This window comes from Emydura macquarii, unplaced genomic scaffold (genome assembly GCF_026122565.2).
Source record: "Emydura macquarii macquarii isolate MOO-44397 ecotype Brisbane River unplaced genomic scaffold, CSIRO-AGI_Emac_v2 contig_2768, whole genome shotgun sequence".
Classification (NCBI taxonomy): Eukaryota; Metazoa; Chordata; order Testudines; family Chelidae; genus Emydura; species Emydura macquarii.
In genome coordinates, this window is record NW_027132905.1 from 18,655,376 (window position 1) to 18,680,479 (window position 25,104).

General features: G+C 43.5%; 2 protein-coding genes and 1 long non-coding RNA gene across 7 annotated transcripts in view; 1 reads left to right on the forward strand and 2 right to left on the reverse strand.

Annotated features, from left to right (window-relative positions):
* Positions 1–1,763, reverse strand: part of CCNJL (cyclin J like) — a 40,604-nt gene extending 38,841 nt beyond the window's left edge. Inside the window, exons 1-2 of one of the 3 annotated variants that reach the window (XR_010923330.1) lie at positions 1,281–1,640; positions 409–521 (exon numbers count right to left, since the gene is read on the reverse strand). Coding sequence is in view for 2 of the 3 variants with exons in the window: in XM_067566561.1 (XP_067422662.1) it covers positions 409–486 (78 nt within the window). In the remaining variant the exon portion in view is untranslated. Of the gene's footprint in view, positions 1–408; positions 525–1,280 lie in introns of all 3 variants that reach the window. The other 2 variants (XM_067566561.1, XM_067566560.1) reach the window with 2 other exon arrangements.
* LOC137165327 (uncharacterized) overlaps positions 1,647–25,104 on the forward strand; it is a 55,109-nt gene continuing 31,651 nt past the window's right edge. Inside the window, exon 1 of one of the 2 annotated variants that reach the window (XR_010923334.1) lies at positions 1,647–1,768. This is a non-coding gene — a long non-coding RNA (uncharacterized lncRNA). Of the gene's footprint in view, positions 1,769–6,888; positions 6,954–25,104 lie in introns of those variants that run through there. The other variant, XR_010923335.1, reaches the window with a different exon arrangement.
* On the reverse strand, positions 22,355–24,865 carry C1QTNF2 (C1q and TNF related 2). Of its 2 annotated transcripts, XM_067566697.1 has the most exons (3): positions 24,622–24,865; positions 23,091–23,117; positions 22,355–22,895 (listed from the first exon to the last, which is right to left on the reverse strand). In XM_067566697.1, the coding sequence occupies exons 1-3, from the start codon at positions 24,863–24,865 to the stop codon at positions 22,504–22,506; spliced, it is 663 nt and encodes a 220-aa protein (XP_067422798.1). In that variant the 3' UTR covers positions 22,355–22,503. The 2 variants fall into 2 exon arrangements, with proteins under 2 accessions (XP_067422798.1, XP_067422796.1); XM_067566695.1 differs by having other exon boundaries at positions 22,355–23,117.

Genomic DNA, 25,104 nt, shown 5'->3' on the forward strand with positions numbered 1-25,104 from the left:
CTCAGCCTGTATCTGTTTGAAAACAAGTAGAGCTACTTCTTCTGACCTTAAGATCTTTTGATTGCATGCAGCACAGTACCAGTATCCCCTTTTTATTTAACACACTGAGTCATCAGCAGCTTGCCTAAGTTAAAACTGCTGAACAAAAGCAGGCAGATATTTTTAGCCTGCACATAGGTTTTTTGCAGACTTTAAATTATGATTAAAACATTTTTATAGGACAGATAAGAGTTAAGTGTAGCTTCTCCTTTGATTAACTGAACTAGTGAAGACAGTTACTTCAAAATTTAGAGCCACAGCTTTAATATTTAATTGTTTTCCTTACAAATGCTTACTGGTGCTGCCACAGCATTTTTGCTGAATCGAAAACAAGCAGGGGAAGGTGAGGGACAGGGACTGAAGTCCAACCTTAATTCTCAGAGTCTGATGAATGTCTGCTGCAAGCTCTCCTTTCCACCACTGCTCTTCCATCCTCATTCTTCCCATCCAAAGGTGTGGAAGAGAGGGATTTAGTAGTAACTCTGCTAGAAAGGAAACAAACCAAATCAATCAAGCAGATTGTACAGACCTATCCAGTGCCATCAGTTTTTCGTAGCTGTTTAAGGTTAGTTATTCGCCATCAGACTGACAACAGAAATAAACCACTTGAGAACAACCACTGATTGGCTTTTTGTTCAGAGAGACAAAAATACAAGTTATTCAGGGTCATCAGGAGGCCATCAAACTTCTGATCATGCTGCGACCTGTAGGTTCTGCCAGTTATAGGCCACTGCCAAATCCTTCCAGAGGGTTTTGGCTCCAAAAACATCTCAGAGCAGCACTGCCCCGGAGAGCTTCTCCAAATACCCAATAGCAGAAGTGTTTCATACACTTGCTTCCTTCCTGTAAAACAAACCACTGGTGCCTTTACCCTCAGACACCATTATTCTCCCATTTTTAGGCTATTAAAGGCTTCCTTCTAACCGCCTTTCCCAGGTAAAGTTTTGGGGGTTTTTTTAAATAGGGTTTTTTGGGGAAGGGGAAAGGGAGACAGAAGGAGTCCCTGCTGGAGAAATCCTAGGGAACTTCTTCCCACCTGATGAAATCAGGGCAAGAAGTGCCCTGCTGCCCCTGACTTTACCTCTCCTGGATGTAGCCCTTCCCCCAGCCGGTTGTGTAATGCAATCACACTGGGGTTTCCAATACTCTTTCAATGTGCATTTCCAGCCTGCGGATTGTCTTTTAATTAATAATGCTGCAAAACTTCAGGAGCGGAGCCTGAAAAATGCAACTTGTGTTACCTTCGCTGTCTGCCTCCCTCCTCTTTGGCGCACACAACACCCTCTGGTCAGCAGCCTTTGTCCTGCTCCAACATCCTGCTGCTGCAGTGGGAATTCTACAGCCAAGAGAGAAAAACAAACAGCCCAGACCCCAGCTCCTGGTGCTAAGGGTCGGAGAGAAAAGATGGGAGGGAGATGCACCCTCCCCCCCGTGCACCACGCAGGGACAAGAGATACTCAGCCTGCCCAGCCCCTTTTATTATAGCGCCCAGCCTCTCCCGGGCCGCCTCCCCCGTTGTTCTCTTGCCCCCACTCCCCGGGCTCTGCTGCAGCAGCAGCAGCAGCTGCTGACACTCGCAGCGGCGTTCGCGGGGGATTACAACACCGCCCCGGCCGCGCAGGACGCAGGCGCCAGCCTCCACCCCGAAGGACTCTGGGGACTGAAGTTTCCTTTGCTCCAGCACCCAGCCCGCGCGCTGGCGGAGGCTAGGGGAACGGCAATCGGGCAGGTGAGGCGTGACGCGGCTCGGCGCGAGCGGCGGCGGCGGATGGCCCCGCTGTGCACGTGCTTGCTGCTTGCATCGCACCCCTGCTCTCCGCACTGCAGGGCCGCCAAGCCCGGGTGTGTGAATTTCTTGTGCAAATCATGCGATGAGCTAATGAACTTATTTGCGAACAATCCGCATCTGCTCACGGCCTGCAGTGCCAGTGCGGGCTCTGGGGACTCTGTAAAGTCAGCTGCAGGGCACACACTCTTTTGCCAGCCGGGAGCAGTCGGGAGTCAGCCAGCCCCTCTCCCCGTTATGAAGTTGGCTTTAAAATCATCAGGGTTTTATGATAAACGTTGGGCTCTTCTTATTAGCCTTCTGGTTTTTGAGACCGTAGGACTCATGTTTTGGTGCTTTTTTGGGGGGGAGGGGAGCCATGATGGTGAGAGTGAGAACCTCCCCCCACCATGGGAGCTGAGATTTTCACATGATCACATGACTCAACAAAAAGCACCAGGTATCTCTAGAGCTGGCAATAAATAGTGACTGTCCTGCCTCTACTATGATCCGAGCAGAAGGGAGAGAAAATTCCTCTAGAGATATCAGGGCTCGCTCAGTCTCTGAGGTTCCATGCTCTTCTTGACCTCTGTGCAGAGCCTGCTTGTGATGCTTACCAGCAGTACCCACGGGCATGAGGTACCTCGCTAGCACCTGCCCATCGTGTGAGGAAACCTTTTCTGTGCCTGCCAGGGGTCAGCGCCACAACTCCACCAGCTATGGGCAACACAAGCACGCTGCTCCTGCCATACACAGACCCCTCTGTCTCTTTCCAGGTTAGTGATAGGCACGCTCAGCCCCCGAGCCCTGTCTGGAATGCCCAGCCCCTGTTCTGCTGGACACTCACAGAATTCGCAGATTGGCTGCTCCCAAAGGAGCTGCACCCCAATTTACCAGGTACACCTCAGGTCACTGCTCTGCTTAACACACAGCAACTAGATATATTTAGATTGAAAACAAGTAAACATTTATTTAACACAGTACAGAGATTCAAGTGATAGCAAGTATCGCTACTGGCAACAAATAGTTACATATAAGAAAATCATAACATGCATTCTAGAACCTAGACTTACTTAACTACATACTTTCATGTCCTATGCTCACTCAAAGTCCCTCCTGCATTTTACAGCCAGGTTTGGCTGTGACCTTCTATTAATAAGAAAAACACGCTGTTAGCTTGCCTCCTCAGTGAAGTATGCAGGGTATACCTTTGCTCCTCCAGATGTACCCCAACAATTCATTGTTTGTACTCATAAACAGGATTCTGTCCTGCAGTTTTTCTTCCTGTACATTTTCTGCCTTGAAGATTTCTCAAGCTCTTGATTAACATTTGGCTCACTATGCAAACACCCAGATGCCCACTGTGAGACATACAATGTCCAGTACACACATGACCAGACAGGAAGGTCTGTTACCCCCTTCTTGAAAGGAACCTGTCTATGACAGGTCACTTCCTGGTTACCTGCCTTAAGAACATAATTTGTGATTTCTTTCTGGAAGCAGTGTCAGCTGAGACTTAGCTAGGTTCTAGTCCCAACTCTCTCATCAGTTATCTTGACCCAGATCCTTAAAGGTCTTTAGGTGCCTAACTCCCACTGAAATAAATGAGGGTTAGGTGCCTCAATACCTTTGAGTATCTGGGCATTGTAAAGTGAAGGTAATAGAAATTGTCTGCCTCAAAGAGGGGAGTATAAGGCTGTATAGATCCGGTACTGCAACAGCTACCAAAGGATTAATGGATAGAACAACTATTTTCCACCTGTGGCTAATTATTTGACTAACATGCTGCAGCTCAGCCAGGGTTGGGCTGGTACTAGTCTGGGTCAGTATATGCAGGAAGTGTGTGACCACTAGAACCTCTAAGAACTGCACTGGAATGAGCTGTTCTTTCAGAGGGATTTGGAAGTAGAGGAAGGTAGAAAATTCAAGTACCTTAGGGAAGCAGCAGTACATCTGAAGGAGCAAAACTTAGCTACTTAGTATGGGTTGAAAGCCAGAGGAGTAGGAGGGTCTGGGTTCCCCTACCTGCCTCCAAGGAAAAAGATTTAAAGTTCTCTTGATGCAGAATGAGATTGAAGACATGGTACAAGATCACTAGCCTGTTATCTGTTGGATTTCTTTTCCGTCTGGAATGGGTGGGAATGTAAGTGACCTGGTTTGGGGGGAGGCTGAGTTGTGAGAAGGGGCACACCACTGCATGCCCTGAGTGGGTGTTGATAGAGGGTTATTGTTGAAGAGACACCACACCTTGTCGTAAAGGGTGTTCTAGCTGGTAAGTGACACCTCTGCAGAGGATATGAAGGCTTGCTCAATACTAAGGGTTATGAAGTATAGGAAAAATATCAGCAGAAGTAGTGAGCTTTGAATTTATTTTCTTATGGTTCCCAACTTGGGGCATCTTTCCATAGGCTGCAGGAGAGAGAGCTTGTAGGGAAAAGACTCTATCTCCAGGTTGGGTGTGGCTGTTTCCCCAGCTGTAAAATGGGAATAATTATACTTGGCTTCTTTTATGAAGTGCTTTGAAATCAACTGATAATTGTTATGAGGTGGGTTTACTTGTTATACACTTTTTTCTTTTATAATGCCAAGCACCCTGGGGTCCTGAATTGTATCTGGGGACTATAGGTGATGATATAGCAATAACACAATATAGGGATTTTGACTTTCTTTAAGTTCAGAGATGGAACTGTCCCACATTTCTGAGAGACAAGGTGGGTGAGGTAATATTCCTTATTGGACCAACTTCTGTTGGTGAGAGAGACACGCTTTTGAACATATGCAGAGCTCTTCTTCAGGTCAGCTCTGTGTAAGCTTGAAAGTTTGTCTCTTTTTTCCAGCAGAAGTTGGTCCAATAAAGGATGTTACCTCACCTATCTTGTCTCTATAATCCTGTGACTAATACAGCTGCAACAACACTGAATACCTGCCAGATGGCAACCATAGGTGGGGTTTGGGCTTGTAGTCCTGGTGCAATGTCCCACATCCAAGTGGGTGGAGTTCTATCCCCAGGTCCTGGAATTCCATGTTCAGGGAGCTGGGATCTATTCCTCAGACCCCACATCAAGAAGCTGGGATTTTACTTACATTCTAACAGACATTGCAACTGACAGCATTAAAATCCTTCAACTTTATTAGCTTTCTGTTCTACTGGCTTCAAGGAAAACCAGTAGTTGCAGCAACCAATAAATCATTAGTTTATTCCAAAATCTAGTTCCCAATCAAAATCATATAAAACATTTTATTTCTAAGTAGAAATTCTACTAGGCCAGGCAGTGAATTCTCACACTTAGGGAGATGGGGTTCCATTCTTACAGCTAGAGCTGGCTGGAAAAACTCCAGTTTTTCATAGGCAATTAAGGGTTTTTTGTGTGTGTCACCAATTTTTTGTTTTTTCCATTGGAAAAATAGGGGGGTTCGTTTATTTAAAAAAAAAAAAAAAAAAAAGCTTTCAGTAAAAACTATTTTTGAAAATAAAACACTTTATTGAAGGATTTTCAGTTTGACATCAGAAATATTCAAGCAAAATGAAACCTCTGGTGAATCTTCACTGTGGTTGAAAAGTTGTTTTTGTTTTACAAGATGTTTCAGTGGAAAAGCTTTGACCAGTTCTGTTTAAGACAGTTGGTCCCTGCTGTTCTTATGCTAAATATTGAGCATACTTTGGCTGCTTGATTTTAACTTCCACTGAAAAACAAAAGGAGTCCACTAGTATTTAGTGAAGTTAACTATTAATGGCCTGTAAGAGTGCAGTTGAGAGTTGGCTGCTAACTATCAATCAGAAATTCACCCCTATTTTTTTTTTTTAAGTATCTCTAAATCTGCTGAATGAATCTGAGTCATTCTGTTGTCACTGGCTTAAAATTCAGCACATTAAGGAGCATGCTGAATCAGCACCTGAGTTATCTTTTTCTAGTGGTACAAATGTGAAAAATTAAGTACTAATAGACCTATTTTCCTTCATCAGTACTTTGTAAATAAAACTCTGGAGTGTCTGTCTAATATTTCCATCAGTACTATTTTACCTTTTTAAAATCTGGTTTTATATAGCTATAAAGGTAAATAACCAAAATCTCTAAAGATTCAGGATAAAAATTGTTCTGTAAAATGTTTCAGTCCAAACTTTCAGTCCAAACAACTGCCCTCCTCTCGCAGGGGCAATTTTTAAGGGATAAGGGATGCCTGGACAGGAGCCCTGCCTACCATGCAGACATCATAGATACTTTCTAAGCTGTAGCTCAGGAGCCCCTTGAGGTGCCTGCATTTCTGCTGGCTGGCACTTTCAAAACTACCCAAGCATTGCTGTCACCCTACAGTTCACTAATGGCTCAGAGGCCTAGTTCAAGTCCATGCCTGGAGGCCCTTAAGTGGGATTTTTAAACTAGGTGGAGGAATCCATATCTTGCCACTGAGCCCCCATCCCACAAATGCAGTGAGCACACCTAAGATCTGATACCAGTCAGACCCCCAAGCAGGAGCGCTGATGTGAGTTTCTAGCATGGGGAGGGGCAGCACAGCACCTGCACAAAAGACAACCAGAGGCACAGGGATGGGCAAGCATGAGAGGGGTATTGAACGTGAGCAGCTGACAGTTGGTTTCAGCTGCTATTGCATGGACTACATAAACAGCTGATCTGGCTTAGGTACCTAATTTGAGGAGAGTGTTTGCAGCTGAAGCTCCTCCGTAGAGGAAGGCTTCTACATCTGACCCATCAGGAGGCACCCTGGGTCAGCTGCTTAGTGACTGAAGTCCCTAGTCTTTCCTTGGTATCATTCTTGGCAAGTTTAGGCAGAGCCCCTCTCAGCTGGCCAATTTCTGAATCTGTTTCTTATTCACTTACCTATTTCCAGGCACTCTACACTGGAGTCAAGCAGCTCCATGCCACCTAAGTTTGGGCTGAAAATTCCAATGGGATGTGGGCTACCTATTAGTTAGGCATTGCTCTGGTCAGATGGGCAATACCTTAATCTCTTTCAAAACCTGGCCCATAGTCACTGTGTTTCACTCATTGCACTTGGAATGGAACAAAATGTGGGACATAGGAAGACAATCAATACAAAATTAACTTCAGCACAGTAGGCAACAGACCAGGAAAAATACTGTTGCTCTTATTATGGTAGGATTCTTTGCACTCGTTAAAGGATCATCAAGGTAATTCTCAGTTCCATGAGTTCAATTATTATTGAAATAGAGTAGCATAGAACTTGGTTTTTAAATAGTGTATTTGGTGTTTCAAAGTGTTCACTCTAACAAATTAGGCAGCCATTATGTGCTTGATACTAGTTCATGCCATTGCCTAGTCTTGAATGCTAGAGCTGTTTTAGTAAAGAAGATGAGGGTCACATGAATAAAATAATAGAGAATCTGCCTAGATCCTCTCAAAGATTAAGAAATCCTAGCAGTTCATTTCCATCTGATAGTAGTTGAGCCAGTCAAACAATATCCAAGCACTGTACTTTGGTCCATTATTTTGCTGCTATAAATGTACTGCATGTATGTGATATATTTTTCATCAGAATGTTTAAGTGAGAGTCAAGTTCTTGTGTGTTGTCTAAGTAGCACAATAGTTTTGGGTTACAACAAAGGTATTGTTTATATTCAAAGTTGTACTATAACTTTTTAAATAAATTTAAAAATTAACTTGATTAAATTAGTGCGAAACCCCACATGGACACTGCTAAATGGATTTAAACATGGATTATAATAATGTAGCATATTTTATTAATGTGTATTATAGTGGTGTCTAGAAACAGAATCAATGTATGCTAATTCAGTTTGAGCCTGGTTTGTTAAAGAGTGTGGATTCTACTAATTTAATATAAGTTTAATTAAATCAGTTTACAAACGTAACATTCTAGTCTAACCAGTGCAACTGGGAGTATAGACAAAGCTAGTATTTTATATGGTGCTCTGCAAAACCCTTTACAACAAAAGCTTTCCACAGTTATGCTGAAACTTCCTCCAGTTACCACTCTGGATAACTGTGTGCATGCATCCTGTATTTCTCAGTCTCCACATCTTGCTCTCCCAGAGCCTGACTTCCTTATTCTTTCCTGTGAATGCTTCTCCTCAGACCTTCAACTTCTTACTGAAGTTGACTAATAAATCAAATTTTTACCATTGACAACAACCCTTTAAATTAACAAACCCTTTAAACAACTCTTTGACTTTTTATTTAATGTCATTCCTGATATGCATGTTATTTTGCAAAGGTAATACAGGAAAAATTGTACTCAAAATGCACTGAAAGCAGCAGAGAAGGAAAAAAAATGTTAATGCCTTGAGGATATTGTACTGGACTGGGACTTTATTCCTGGCTCTGCCTCTAGCCTGCTGAGTGATCTTGGGCAAATCATTTCACCTCTCTGTGACTAACACCATCTGTAAAAGGGGAATGATGCTGACCTTTGTAAAACACTGTGGGTGCAAAGCATTCTGTAAAAGCTAAGTGCAATCATCAAGAAAAGACAAGTTAAGCTCATTAAGGAGGGAATATGCAGCCTACTTCATATTTGACACAAAAAAGAATTATCTATATTAATGGAACTGGGAGAATACTGCAAAATAACATAAACATAAAGATCAGTTTGACCATATGAGTCTTACTAGGACTAATATTTACAGAAAGTGACTTGTTTTCCAGAGCATTTGCATCAGAAACCTGATTCTAAGAATTAAACTCCTCCGGTGGGGTGGAGGAATATCATGGGCTTATCTGACCATAAGTATTTAGCTTGAATTTCATGGTTCAAATCTTGAACCAGGAGTGAATGAATTAAAATGAAATATCCATGAATAATTTTAATCATATATATTTGAATAGTCTGCAAATAGTGAGATGAATTTCACCTAGTAATGATTCATAATAAAGTGAAGTGAATAGTTCAACAGACATTTTCTGTATGCCTGCTGTTTTCATTTAAACTAAATTATGTGGAAAGCTCACTATGTAGAGACCAACTCAAATAGAAACCTATCAATGCAAATAGCTCTTTACAATTGTTCTGGCATTACCCTACTTCATATGGGGTGAGGTCCTGCTTTTCAAATGAGCATTGGTATGCAGGGAGGCAAGAGAAACATTCTCATCTGGGCTATCTGACAGTACATTTTTCTGCATCATTTTTTGCTTTCCAGAAGTAGAGCAGCTTGATTTCATTGTTTTCTGTGTCTCAAAAGGTGTCTTGACTCAGGCTGAGAGCTAGTTACCCATCTTCTTCATGCTAGTGGAGTGGATTAGCACAGAGAATGTAGTCCTCACTCCACTTTGGGACTGTAGACATTTGTGGTGCATAGGTTTGTGCAAGCTCTTTGCAGTGGGCTGGGTGAGACAATTAGCCAGGAAAGAGTGCTACAATGCTATAGGAATCTGATAAGGAGCTCAGGGTAGGATTTGAAATCTCTAGATGGGAAGTAACGGAAATGGATTTAACACTGAGGACTGTCCTGGTAGCGTCAGGGCACTGGCCCTCTGAGGAGGGAAGAGGCCAGTGCACCTGTGATTAACTGCCTCTCAGTTGAACTCGAAAGGGCAGCTGAGCTCTAGGGAAAGACAGGAAAGGTGGCTGAGAACTGCGGGAGAAGAGAAACTGACCTGGTCTAATTTATAAACTGCGGTCAATACAAGGAGACTTATATTGTCCTATTTGATCATGTGCCTACACCCAAATTTGTCTTTTGGGGCATTTGTCTGCTATTACAGGGATGCAGTAAAACCACCTCTCTGAACGGCATGGAGCCATGGTCAACCTACTGAGGTTGACACAGTGTATATGTAGACCCTGCATGACTTGTGTGGACTCTAACAGTCCTCCAGAAGCTATCCCACAATGCCTAATTTCCTGCAACTGTGACTATTCTGATCACAATGATAAACTTCACTGCCCAGGGGTCAGACCACAAATAATACACCCCCTTCAAAGCTGGTTTGTTTGGTTTTTTTTTTAAATGCCTTTTCCTGATTACCTACCTACGTGAGCACACCTAACAGCTCTCCCTTGTTGGGTGCAACTGACTACACTGGCTCCATGCACTAGTAAGTGCTCCTGCCTGGAGTAGACAGGAAGTTGGATCTCCTAGCCCATGGGAAGAAGAGGCTGTGCAAGCAGACCAACTGTAGGAACATGGACAACTATGAACAGATTGCACAGGGGCTGCAAGCAAAGGGGTACAACCGATCAGCAGCTCATGTGAAAAGTAACTGCAGAAGGCTACCAAAAGGCCAGGGAAGCCATCAGTAGATCTGGTGCTGCCCTGCAGACCTGCTGCTTTCACAAGAAGCTGCATGCCATACTTGGCAGTGACCCCACCAGCAATCCTGAGACAACTGTGGCTCCTTGGAGCCTGAGACAGAGACCTCTGCTGTGAAGAGCAAGAGGATGAGATAAGATACAATGGGGGACTTCAACCATCCCACATGACAAGATCTGTTCAAGACTCCTCTATGGTCTTAGCAGGTGAGTGTGAATGAGTCTGATGAAAGGGGAGAGACCTTGGAAAAATGCAATAAATGAATAAAGAAAAATGCATTGTGTTTAAAGAGAGTGCCTGGCCTATCGCCAAATTAACAAGACAAAAGTATTGACTCTTTTCATTGTTTTACTTGTACAGAAGAGGTAGAATTGATGTCTGCTTTTCATTCCCTTGTAGGTTTAGGCTGAGAGGGGGAGGGGGAAAGGGATGGTCTTGTGAGTCACTTTATGTGCCTAAGGATCCTTCTATCCTCCTGAGAGAGAGACTGTAATTCTGTCCCCATATTTTCTAGGGATGGTTGCTTTTATTTCTTCCTCTGCGGTAGGACAGTCTCCCACACCACTCCTTGATGAACTCAGCTGGTATCATTGAAGTAAACAGGCTAGTGGCATACGGGCCTGGGGGGCTTGGATGCCAGGAACAGCTGAGTGGTCTCTGCCTTTGAGCCTCAGGAATGAGACTGGCTAAAACCGCCAGTGTTTGTGGCGAAATAGTGCCAATATTCAGTGCCACTGCCCTATACTCATACCTGTGGAACAGGGACTGAAATCTGATAGCTACCCCTGTGCCCCTTAAAGTCCTTACTCATTGTGGCTGGAGCTGAAGAATGGTGCTGTGCTGAGGCAGTCCAAAGCTGAAGTGTCTATAAGCATTTCTTATGTAAAATGTTTATGGGAACAAGGACGGGGAGTCCTGGAACACATCTTTCCCTTTCTGTTGTGACTGTAAAAAGACAGATGAGCTCCTGGATTTGTCAGTAGCTTCTGCTGTGGTGGCCCTGAGGAGTGCCCCCTCATAGCTTTAGTTAGAACATCTGAGCCTGAGGAGGAGGAGAGAGAGGACTATTCAGGCTGTGATCGGGGAGATTCTGTAAGCAAATTGTGGCTTGAGAGGCCCAGGAGTCTCAACAGGACAAGGAGAAGGAAATGCATCGGGACACAGGCTCAAAAATCCTGGTCTTAGTGGCCTTTGTACTCCTTGGAGAACTCCACGGTCAATGCTCTCTATGCCCTCAAACATACCATGTGGCATTACAGGCCCATCCTTACTCTTACTGCTCCACGCCAGGGGACAGCAAGGAAAGCCACAGCTTCACAAATGCTGACCTGTGAGAGCCCAGTTGGGTTGGGAAGGGCTTGTAGCCAGAACAGGCTACGTGTGCACTTAAATGGACAAATGCTTAATCGCTTTCCAGTTTTAAACTTCCATCCTTAACTTATGTCAAACTGAACAATATATTTTTTGCAGTCTCTCTGCACTTCCCCCACTCAATTTGATTTTCCAAAAATAGAATTTTGTTTTCTGTTTCACAACAAATCTTGCAGTCTGAATAGCTGTACTCAAAGCATGCTGTACTTGTAAATGTACAGCCAGCACGCACATCATAATTCACGGGCTCAGGAATACACCCAGTTGTATTTATAAATGTACAGCAAGCACTTCCCCATGCCTAACAGCACTCAAAGGTCCAGGCCCAGAGAACACTAGTGTGGCTAACAAAGTGCTCTTTCAAAGCCTCCCTTAAGAGCTGAAGGTGAAGGTATGTGGTTGTGATGGCCCTAGTCTCTTCAGTCAGCCGACACTCACTGCACCTCTACCCTGCTGGCTTCCCTTTGCTTCAGATACTAGGCAAGATACAACAGCCATCTATATAATCTGTGGAGTGTAGGGAGAAAAAATCCCAATCTAGTGCGTAAACACTACCAGCTTCCTCTTTGTCATATGCAGGCCCACTGCACCTGTGTTTCCCTCCAGTGGTTCAGCAGGGGCACCCGCTATTGGCTTCCAGCTCCCAAGCTGTTGCCTGGTTGGGTGACGATGCCTGTCTCTCCTTTTTCACTGGGTATTCCCAGCCTACACCGCTCCTTGCCTCCATTTTGTATTGCTGAGCACGCCCAGGTTGCCCAAGGGCATCTACTTGCTTTCTCTGCAGAGACTGATTACAGAGTGTTTGTCCACAGTTATAAGTTACCACACAGCATCTATGCAAACATACTTTATTAAGGTAAAAAAAGCATTACAGAGAAACCCTCTTGGAAAACAATAAAAGAATCTACATGCATGCTTATAACTTCCAGAACTCACCCCAATTTGAATGTGGACTCTGCTAGGCCCAGTCTTTCCACCCTACCCTGAAGATTGGGATCATCTGTGGAGCTGGGGTCCTGTCCCTTTACTGAATCGGCCATGAGTCAGTTCAAGACCAAGCTATTTATCCTAAAACCCTAGCTTTGGCTTTTGGTCTCTGGAGAATCTAGTTTGAAATAATATAGGTGGACCTCTCTGAGGGGGTGATGCAACCTGTGAAGTTGCTTAATCACCCCTGGCTGTTCTCTTCTTTACCCTTCCCAGGGAAATACATAAATAACACATGCACAATTTTGCTTTTAATACAATAGACCCCAAAAGTATTAACCTAATTCAGTAAAGTTTTACTGAAGTCAATGAAGTTAATTCAGGAAATTGTCCGTCTGTCACTCCTTCACTCTACTAAAAGCACATTCAGCTGCTATTCTGCACCTGCGCAGCCTGTAGATAAATCTTTTCTTGGTACTGTCAAGGTGGCCAGTGGATGGTTTCCTGACCAAGGAGTAGGCTGGAATTTACTATTGAAGATATTGAATCTGCTACATGGGAAAGAACATCCCAGGTTGGAGCTTTCTGAACAGTCCTATGTTCTTAAAGATGTGAGCAACAAGCATGTTCCCTGACCAAATCACACTGATACTAGTGAAGTATTCCTGGTGATCCACCAACACTTACATAATCACAGAACAGTAGCCCTTTCTGTTGTTGTGCTCTGTGGCAAGATGGGCTGGTGCTAAAATAGGGATGTGTGTGCCATCTATCATGCCACCATGGTTTAGGAACCCCATAGCTGCAAATCCATCCATGATGTCCTGCATGTTGCGATCGCAGTCCTGCATAAGAGGAGTTGCTTAATGGTCCTATGCATTTGCATGACAACAGCTCCAGCTGGATTTCCATCTCCAAAATGATTTTCCACTGACTAGTAGCAATTTGGCACTGCAAGCTTTCATACTGCAATTGTCACTTGCTTCTTCATTGTCAATTCAACTCTCATTTTTGTTTCCCTGAACAGGAACAAGCTTGGCACACAGATCCAAGAATGTAGCCTTTTGCATCAGAAATTTCTGCAGCCACTGCTTGTCATCTCAAACCTGCATTATGATGCAATCCCACAAATCTGCTTGGTTCCCAGGCCCAGAAGCAGTGCTCCACCATTTGCAGTTGCTCTATGAATGTCCCCAACCACCTTGAATTGTTTGTCGCTACGTCCCTTGGGAATCTGTCTTCAAATGAACCATTGTGTCCCTTGTTGTTGTGGTACTTGAGAATTGTGCATCTTGTATTTGCAACATTCATGAAAATAGTGTAGAGTTCTGCAAGTTCCATGCTTCTGTCAGAGATGGCAGACAAGTGCCATCTGGGTTCGTTAGATTTAAAAGATAAAATAGCAAAAATTCTAGGCTATGGATGGCATTATAGGATGGAGAAATTTGCATGCTGGGAAATTTGCATGCATCTCCTAGGTCCCAGAGATTCTATGGGCAAATCATTTCTATTAAACACATGAAAATCTTCCAGAAAGATTTTACACAAGATGGCAGGTCGTAGCACACTGGGATACCTCCCTGTGGTGCATCAATGCAAAAAGTGTGGTTCAAGCATTCCTGGTGAGTATGCAGAGCACTGATGCAAGCAACCAAATATGCATGCACCTGACTGATGTTCAAATTTTGGCAGCTGTATGCTGAAATAACTTGTGTCGACCAAAGGCTGTGGTGTAGACAGTGCCTCAGAGAGAGACAGAAAGCAGCAGGATAGAGCTGTGAGAGACAGGGAGAATTGGTAAATTTAGAGAGCTGGAACACAGAACTGTTGGGAAGACGAGAAGCTGAAGAAAGTTGTTGGGGAGCTCTGGCCGGAGCTGGGGAACCCTGCAGAGTTGCTGGAGAGCTTATGCAGAGACTCATGGGCAAAAGGAAAGAAAACCCTGGAAACAAGAGGGTTGATGCTGGAGGGTGTATCCCAGGTAGGACTTATAGGTGAGGTGTCTTGGTGCAGTGGTGCACTGGTCGAGCTCTCTTGCAGTAGACCTGAGTGGAGGGGGCCAAGCTTAGAAACAAGGGTTGACTCTGGAGGGATATTTCCTGAGCAAGGTTGGACTCCTGGGCAGGAGCCCTGAGGAATGGAACCATGTGAGGAGCTCTTCTGCAGGAGACCTGACTTGGTGTCTGTGGTAGCAGAGTTGCAGGAGAGAAGTGACTCTGGCAACGCTCAGGTAGAAGGCCTAGAGAGAGGGGCCCTGGAACAGCAGAAAGGAGTTAGGAACAGCCTGGGCACTGACTCTCAAGTGGGTGACCTGGGATCTATGGGGGTGGCATGGAAACCTGTTGTACTTCAGGGTTTGGGGAAAATGCTTTTTTCATGAGGGTTTTGCAGATTACGGTACAGATGAATAAATTATGCCAAAGGCAGGCCACTGAATGGGACAGACTGTATTCCTTTCAGCAGGCAAATGAAGGGGAAACTGAGGCAGGCACACTTTTTTCCACAGTCTGCTGCAGGAGGGAACTCCAGGAGGGAGGGCTCAGCTATAGGTATGTGAAGTACTATGGTGGTCTCAGTGCAGTTGCTAGCAGCTGAGTGTCCACACCCTAAGAAAATATACCAACCCACTTTGGCATCCTTACTTGCTAGAGAAGCCAAGATCTGGGTGGGACTGGAGCGTGAACTCACTCCTACAAGTGTTGCCTCTGGGTCACTGTGGAGGCTGATAGGTGGGGTTAAGATGGGAAGTTTGCATTGTTGCTGCCTAAGCTATAAATTGCTCTGGGATTTAAATATCCGGGGCTAACAAATAGATTAGGCTATGCATAGTCTGTGCAGGCTGAGTTTACTGCACATGCTAGGGGCTTCTTGCATCCATCTATTCCCCCTCCCCCCTGCCCAAGCGCCCAAGATACCACCTTCCCATCCCCTTCTTTCCCAGGGGCTTCCTGCAATCTCTTCCCCCTCATGCCCCCCGCCAGGGTTCTGTGTGCCCTCAGTTTCCTGTACCAGGGACCCCCATTCAACTCCATACTCTGTGTATCCCCATTCCTACTTCCTCATGCCCTTCCATTTTCCCAAGGAATGGACAAAATCATACTCTTCTAGTCCGTATCATGCAGAAACACCCACTCTGTGAACAGTGTAATACATTCCTCTCAAGAGTTCAGCGGGCACTTTCCCATCACCTTGGGTTGTTTGTAACCATCTCTATTGACTTTCATCCCATTTTGCCATGTGCATAACCCACGATGCAGAGTTTCTGATCCGAGACACAGTCTTCCCCTGAGCCTGTTATTTGTGTTGGAGGACAATCGCCTGGTTTGAATCAAAACTCTCCTCTTTTACATTGACAGTTCAGATAGAACTGCAGGCTTGCAGTTGTCTAGTATGTTCCTGAAAAATTCAACAGGATGCCAACTTACAGGAGCTTTTAGCAATGCCTGGAGTAAGGGATTGCACACAGGCAGATAACTAATACAAAAGGATCTTTAGTCAGGGTTCTTAGGTTGCTCTACTAGCTGTGCTAAGCTGTCAAGTGTTAAATAATTTACATTGAAGGTGCACTAACACAGAATAGTACTGAAACCCCCGTGATTGTTAAATAATATATATGGCATCGCTCTTTGTGATCCATGTCCTTTTTTCTCTTGAAGATTGTAAGAGACTGAGATAGGAAGGCCACCCATCAGCCTGTTTGTTAGCAGCAAAATTCTCTAGTGTGATGCTTTAGAGCGGAGGTTCTCAGAATGTGGTGGACTGGAGAAAGCTGGCTGGCTGGGGTTACTTCTTGTTACATTGTATCATGTTCAAGCCTGCCCACATACATTAAATCAGTGGTGGGCAACCTGCGGCCCATCAGCCTTCTGAGTGTGGCCCATGAGACATTTTGTTAAAAGTTGCTCGCATGCATGAAAGAATCGTACAAGAAGCGTACTGATTTGACAAATTTGTTGAATTTTTGGCAATTAAAAATTACAAAAATACTTAATGTTATATTATTTAATGTTATGTAATTAATATTAATTACAAAATTACTTAAACTAAATTCCTTCATTTAATTGAAGCTGACAATTCTATTAATATATGAATGAATAAGCATATTCTATGACTCGTTATGAAATACTCGGCCTGTAATAAATGTATTTAATTTTATTCGTGGGCTCATGGTTAGTGCACATGCCTGATTTCAATCTTGCGGCCCACTGAAATAAAGGAGGGTCACTCATGTGGCCCACTCACTAGCCTAGGTTGCCTGTCACTGCATTAGATACTTTGCTTACATGCTACAGCTACAGTTGCTGTAGTTTTTCATGTTTAAGTGAATAAGTGCATAACAAATAGACACTAAAAGACCAAAATACTTATGGTGTAGAATGGATCTGGGGGAGAAGGGAGCATGAAACTTGGGAGATGGGCTAAATACTGGGATCCATGATCTGGGCTGGGCAATGCGGATGAGGTTAGATCTGCATTCCACTGGGGGTTGATCATCCTTAACTCCTATTCATGTCAGTGCTGATTGAGGATGCTCAGTACCTCAGAGGATCAGATTCCAGGGGAGCCAGCAGGAAGATCTGCTTCCCAGCCTTGCATCCCTGTCAATTTCTCTACTTTCTAATTATCCAGGCCCTGCTCCTTGGAGATATTAAGCCTCAAAAGCAAGAATCCCAGTCTCATAGACATGCTAAGTCTTGTCAAACTGAGGATCACCCAGGTCACCAGATGGAGACACTACCTCTAGCAGAAGTGCACTCTTCAGGGCAATTCTGGGTCCAGCTAGTCCCTACCTTTGCCCTCTGTTGCTGATAGGGGCCAGGATATGATGGGTGGAGAAAGTTGAAGCCAAAGTAGGGTGACCAGATGTCCTGATTTTTATAGGGACCATCCCAATATTTGGGGCTTTTTCTTATATAGGTGCCTATTACCCCCATCCCCTGTGCTGATTTTTAACACTTGCTCTCTGGCCACCCTAAGTCAAAGCTGCCTGACAAGTGGAGCTTCTCCATCGGGTGACCCTACTGTAGTTTGCCAGAAAGGAGCTGTGGTGTGTCTCAGGGACTCCTATAGCTGAAGGAAGCAGAGTGGAGGGGATGTGTGTGGGGAGGAACCTTGAAAATGCAGCTACCACTTTTTTTTTTTTTTTTTTTTGGGGGGGGGGGGCGGTTTTTTTGAAGCTCTGGTTTAATTCATCAGAGTGTACATTGTTTTGGGAAATGGTCACTGAATGTGTCTCCCCCACCCTCGTCTTCTCTGTGCTTCATATCAAAATGAGAAAGAAACACTTTTCCTAAAGTGTCTTTTCAAAATGGAAGGATCTGGTCTTTTGATGTGCACAAGATGTTAGCCTCTTAGCCTAGCTTACCCCACAACTCTGCCAGTAAAATAACCCATGTGCTAAGTTTTCACTGCAACAGTTATCATTTCATACTAAGTCTTAAAGGGGGAAGAGAAAAAGCTGTAAAAACCTGTTTAAACATATCAATCTGTATTGAATGAATTCAGTATAGTGCGTCAATCTAAATTAAAAATACCCTCCTCTACTAGGTTTCAATGCAAGTGATGATAGCATTTACTAAACAACTTATATGCTTGAATACAAAAGCTTTCAGTCCCTTCAGAAAAAAAAGTTTTCTAATATTTTTATTGCATGACTATTTAGTTAAATAATATAACAAATAGGAGGGTGCATTTTCATAGATCGTGTTTCATAATACACATGCAATATGTGCCAGACATCTTATTATCCTTATGTATTTTCAGCCTGAGTTAAAAGAAAATCTAACACTAGAAAAATAGGAAATCAGCTGATTCTCCTCTCATGATGAAAAGGGGTGAATCTCTGTGACTGAGAGAAGAGCGACCCCTTGAGTACAGATGTAAGATTCTCAAGAGAAATGTATTTGCTGAGACACAGACCGGGAAGGTGTGCATATTAATAGACACGACCAGGGAGAAGTATGGGGCTTTATAGTGGATAACAGTGAACCAGATCAGACTTTCTATCAGGAGAGAACAGATCCTTATGGAGGCAAAAGCTGATCAGAGTAACTGACATAGATGCAAAGCAACAGTTCCCTCTCTAACCCCCCAGTGGAAACATAAAAGCAGGACTCTCATCCACCCCATAACTCAATTCAGAAGACAAGAGGAGGGACATCTGACAGATCGCAGCATTGCCAACTCTTGTGATTTTTATGAGTCTCATGATATTTGATGTTTGTTTTTTTTCTTAAAGACCCAACTGGTGAAATCAAAAGATGGCATGCCAATCTCAGACTTCATTTATTATTTGAAATACAGTACCACCTAGGAGTCCCAGGCATGGACCATAGCCACTGTGTGCTAGGTGCTGTACAAACACAGAACAAAAAGACACTCCAATGTGTTTGTGGGTTTGTTTTTTTTTAAATACATTGTTAGTCCTTTTGGTTGCTGAGAAAATTTTGAAAACATAAACCAAGTATAGCCTAAAGGCTCAGGAAACAAATAAAAAGAACCCAACATTTATTATTTGTAAGCCAATCTCATGCTCTTTCGGGGCCTAGCTCATGCCTTTTAAATAATGGGGATTGGCATTGCTGCAGATACATTTGCCACCATGCCAGCTGCTTCTCCACTCCCCGTGACAGGTGGAAGGTGGGGGGGCGAACACCTCTGCTTCGAAGCCACTCCTTATTAAATGCTGCGTCTGATTGGTTTTTCTATATGTGTCTGACTCTCCTGTGATCAAGCCTTTTGTAAATAAGCTTCCCCCCCCACACACACAGGCAAGATAGTACGATTGTGTTTAAACCATTGTGGGTAAAATTCACCCTGTTCAGAGGAAACCACACAAAACCAAATACTACGCTTAAGTGCCTGTGTGTGCGTCTCGCTCAAGGACATTTCACACAGACACTGAATTGGTTCAAAGGGTGGATCCTCAGTCTGGGGTGAACTTCCTCCTCTGTGAGCAGATCATTTCTCCCCTTCTTTGCCCTCTTCAGTTTGTTAGTTTCTGGGTTTTCCACTTCCCTTCTGTAACTCTCAAGTTCCGTACTTGCCCTAGGCTCATAGAGCTGCGGTTTGTGTCATGCCGACAAGCCCTTGAAATAACTTCTCTGTTGTATATAGGAAGGCCTGCAGACCTGAACTGGTGAGCATGGAATTGTTATTGAAACATGATTCTGTGTTGTTGGAAAGAAAGCACTCCTACTCCCATTCCTTGGATGAGGAGCTAAGAGCCCAGATTTTTTGTTAATGTTGGAAAGCAAAACCTAGAGTACTGTACTAACTCCAGTGATCTGACTTTCATTACAGAGCAATTGCACTTGACAATCCTGACCTAAATATTTGCATTCAATTTTCTCATTTTATTAGAGGGGAAAAAAATGAATTTTACAGGTAATTACCCATCTCTTCCGAACCAAAATATGTTGAGATAGGTATGCATGAGATGTCCCAGGAGAATCACTGTTGTTTTCAGATGAGAGCTGGGGACTGGAAATTAATTCTTAGGTTGTGTGACCTTGAGCTAATTACTTTCTCTCTCCATGCCTTAGTTTACCCCAAATGTAAATTTGGCATAATACCTCCTAACTCTCAGCAATGTTGAGACTTAAATAATTAGTGTCTCTAAACATGGCAAGATCCCATATGAAGGGTATTTGAGAAGCAAAAATTATTTGGGCTTCCACTGAAAATATGAGTACATTGTCCCTTTAAGTGATGTCTCATGGGAAATATGGAACTGTATTCTCCTGTCCCACAAAAATTCCTGCAGAGAGAACAGAAAACTGAGCTTCCACTTGCAGAATTTTCTGCTCGCTCTTCTGCCGAGGGACCCTCCCGGAACAGGCGAGCGGTTCAACCACCCAAACCAATAGATCTCCCCAGACCCTGTGTCTACATGTGCCCTGAAATTTCAGAGCTGCAATTGACAGAGTCCCCTCAATGAGTGTACAGCAGCAGGTGGGGAAGGCAGTCTACAGGCATAAGTGCTGCTTCAAGGAAATGTAATACACAAGTGCATTTCCTATGGGAATTCTGTTGGGTGTGGAGGACAAAATGCTAAACCCTGCTGTGCTCCTTTTTTTTTTTTTTTTTTTGCAAAGTTCCAGCCAGGTGGAAGAGTTTCTATGTGATCCAGAAGGAAAGGGGGAGTGTGCGGTGGGGTCAGTATTCCCCTTCCTTCATGTCTCCTCTTCTTGTTCCTCTCCATTCAGGGTATCCTATTGCCTATGGGCCTTGAGTCTTTCGGGTTCAGTGATTCAAGTTGCACACCAGTCTAGAGATACTTTCTAATGGGAAAACTTTATAATACTAAAACCACTTCAGCAGCATTTGAATTCAACTTTATTTAAAAAAAAAAGGCAATTCAATGATCTTGCAAGATACAGCACAGTTACTGTAGCTAATAGTCATGCAAACATTGAGACTTGTAAAAGTTACATAAACATCTTTCTAACCTTGTGGAATTCCCTTTCAATGCATGAGAATTAAAAGAACTGGAACTTCATATGAATTTTCAGCTAGAACGATAGAATAAAGGAGACTAAAAGAAATGACTGGGGGACATGAGTACATATCTGAGAAGAATTTGGCCCAAGTTTAATGGGAATGAGGTAAAGAGTTTCTCTTGTCTGGCTGTCAAGATAGACATCTATGTCATGAATATTTTACAAAGGGATGTTTGTAATAGACATTTCTGGGGCTCCTAGCCAGATTGCAGCAGGATTATAGCAGGATTGCTTTGGACTGCTACAGTGCTTCTAACATTAGAGAGCCATATACCTCTGTTATCACCAGCTAATATGCTTATAGGTAAAGGAAGAGTGTGAAAAAAAAATCTGTTTATAACTCTTGACCTTTTTATTACCAATACAAAGCGGATTGTAGCTGATTCTGGAGCATCAATAATATTTTAACATGGTAAACTGAAAAAAAAAATCTTTGTAGCAGTGGGTTGCCATCCTTAAGAATTGGATGTGTGTGTGTGTATATATATTAAAGCCCTAGACGAGAGCCTTAGCAGCAGCATCCAACTCTTGCATAGCCAAAATGAGGTGGTAGGGATAGGGGCGTTAACAAAACTGCTTCGGGATAAAGGTTTGTCCTCTATCTGAGGCATGAGGCCAAGCTCCAGATTTGGATCAGAATTTCCCTGCGCCATTTGGCCTGTGCAGCCCTGAGATGTGACACTTGGATCTGGATCCAGATACCAACTTCACCAAAATTTGCATGGAATCAGATCCAGGATTCCAGTTCAGGTCTCTCTCTTAAAATCTGATTTTGTGCATACTGGATGCATTCTGAATGGGAGTTCCGATGCTGGCTGCTCTCACAGGAAGCTGTACCCCATTGACTATGATGGGAATAAGATGAGGTGTTTGTACCAATTCCTATTTTGGCCAGACTGCTTTGCTCATTAATAATGCACTTATGAGGATGTTAGAATCTCAACTGAGAACTGCCTGATTCTCTTTAATGGTTATTTAACTTTGACTTTGCATTAATGAAGATCCTTTCTGCAGGGGGATAGATATTGTCTCTAACAGTAACAGTACTTCCAGTATGAGGTTACAGGAAATAGATTTTTGGCTCACTTTTTTGTAATTAAAAAAAAAAAAAATCAAAATATAGATTCTGTATTGGTGTTAAAGAAGTAATATGACCACAGCATATTGGCTTGATAGAGAAAAATATAACAGACAACTCCAAGGACTGTTTTTTAAAAAAAAAAAATCATTAAGGGTATTTTAAAGTGGTTCCCATTGATCCTAAGACTATTTGTATTACTGTAGTACCTAGGAGCCCTAGTATGGACTAGGAGCCTATTATGCTAGGGGCTGTACAAACCCAATAAAAGGACAATCCTGGTGGGAAATACCTGATACCAACCAAGTGATGATTGCTGCCTACCTCCAAGTAAACTAGATGCCAAGTATCTTCCCTTTTTCTCTAGCTAAAGGTTATAGGAAAGCACAGCAACTAACAGCTTATGCTAAAACTTAAATGACCTTCAAATACACTGCTCTAATGGGATGGGAGACTTCCCACTTACAGCTCTAAGAATGCACTCTTATGATTATCTCACACATGCACACTTAAAGCTGTAATTTGCTTGTATAAGCGCTCAAACTCACTTTCTATTTTTTTTAATAGTCTCTTCCTATATTTCATTGACATAATCCTGGTCCACATATATCATAAAGCCAGTAAATAAGCTGTCTGTCCAGTAGGGATCATAAAAGAGCCCATTTTGTTCAGAGTAGAAGATCTGCAACCACACCTCATCGTCCTGCTTCAGGGAAATGATGGTTGATCCGGAGGCCACATCGTGGTTCCCAGTGTTGGCATCAAAAGTCTTTATTCGGTATTGCCCATTGTGGACTAATCCAATGGCCAAGTGTTTATTGGCCAAAGTGATATCGTAAGTGAAGTAGTAAATACCAGGAATGCTGCATATAAATTTTCCACTGGAAGCATTGTAATGCCCTCCTTCATTCATAAGGATCTTGTCAAATTTGATGGGCAACCTCTCTCTTGGGTAGCTTTTGGTGACTGCGACTGAAAAGGCAGATTTGGCTTTTTTGGCATCACAGCTGCAAGGTCCTGGCATCCCAGTATCTCCCTTTTTCCCTTTGGGTCCTTTTTTTCCTTGCGCTCCATTTTTCCCATGATTCCCCTTAATGCCCTTCGGACCTCGTGGACCTGCTTTGCCGATGGCTCCTGCTTTCCCCTTTGGTCCTGGTTTGCCTGGGTTTCCTGTTCTGCCTTGAGGACCTAGAAGACAAATTGCAATCAATTATGTTTTCAGTGAAAAATGTGATCAGATGTGAGGGCGATGTTATCATTACAACAGTAAATTATCATATTAGAAGAAACCAGCTGCCTGGATCCCCATTTAGAGGCAATTCTAATAAAATAACACCTAGGTCTGGATGGGTACTATGATCTGGTCAATCATGTTGCCTTTTCTAACACAAACATTGATCTTGTGTATCATAACAAAGGAATCCCTGTCCTGCTCCCATTTTGAAACACATTTAAATTAATACTGCTGGAAGGGTGCAGAGCGAGACTGACAATATTGGAAAGTGATTTTCTCCACTTATCGATGGACATTACAGATGGAAGTAGGGCAAGCTCCCCTGACACCATCTTCTCTTGGTGCCTCAATCCTCAGTTGCAGAGACCATCTGGAGCCCTACATTTCTATGATTCTATGAAAAGGGTCTCACTGTGCAGAACAAGGTGAGAGAACAAAGCCTAATTTAAGAGAGGATTCAACATGTGGGTGTAACAAACAAAAGGAAATCACAAGGGAGGGAAGGTGACAGTGAGGGAGAAGGGGGGAACGTGAGCCTGTCTTACATATGGATCTTGCTTTCATTACTATAATATCTGAATACCTCACAAATAATGTAGTGATCCTCGCAGCATCCCTGTGAATGCTATTATCTCTGTTTTACAGATGGGGAACTGAGGCAAAGAGAGGCTAGGTGAGTTGTCCAAAGTCACAGATGAAGTCTGGCAGAGTGAGTAGGGAAACTAATATAGGTTTCCCAAGTCCCAGGCTAGCCCCTTAAATGCTGCCCCATCCTTCCTCTCCAACCACGTAACATGCTGTCTCATGAAGAGAAGGCTTTACAAAATAAAATGCTCCTGCAGCCGCTTGGCTGTGTTTGGAGTAGTAATGAGCTAAGAGGTAATACAGAAAAAAAATCTCACTTTGGGAAGGGGCAACAATAAAAGATGTCACCTAGGACTTTCTAGAGAGGCATGAAAGAAAAAAATCAGATCTCAATTAGTGAGACTCAGTTAGTGTGAAATAAAATTCCACCAGTTGTTTAATATGACCATGGAACAGGATGCCTCACTTAAATCAGTCACTGTTTAATCTGATCTTCCCTTTAATTTGCTCAGAACCTACAGAATCAGATCATCTGTAGGTAAAACAGAATGACTTCCACTTTTATTTTGATCAGCTTTAGGCAGGAATGCATGACTCACCCTGTCTCTGAATACAGAAAGATAGTACTGAATTTGAGTCAGACCTGGGCCCCATTTCTGGGAGCCGCTAGATGCAAGACGGAGCTGGAATTTCTAGACCAGAGAGTTGCATGACAGGTGAGAAACTTCAGCAGAAACTCAGAACTGGGACAATGACCTGAGTGTGGGTTTGAGAGCAGCTGTTTTGGATCTTCCTGTGTTTTCTGAACCTCTCTACTCTTTACCAGGATACCCTGAAGTGTTTTTAAAGCACTAAGAGGCAGTTTCTTCTTACCTTCCTCTCCATGCTCTCCTTTCTCCCCATCCTTTCCATCTTTTCCATCTTTCCCTGGAAACCCCATTCGCCCAATTGTTCCTGGAGACCCTGGTGCTCCAGGGGGGCCCGGAGGGCCCTGTGGCCCAGGCATGTTGCATATGAGCTGCTGGGAACCTTTCTGAAATTCTCCTTTAACCAAGCCACTGACAAGATGATTAGCTACACAGGGCACAGTCCAGATGAGCAGAACCACAGTGATCATGGTGAAACCTGTCATAATAAAACAGAGGGCTTTATTGACATGTACCATGGCAGGCCAATATATACACACACGTGTCCCTACCCACCTCAGAAATGGGGAGGAGAGGGAGTGTTTCAGGTTCTCCCTCAAAAAGTGGGGCTAGCTGTATTATTTAGGCAGTTGGAGGAATAAAGTGAACCACCCCATTTGGAGCTGGGATCCCGTATTGACATTCATGGTTTTTCCCCCTTACCTACACA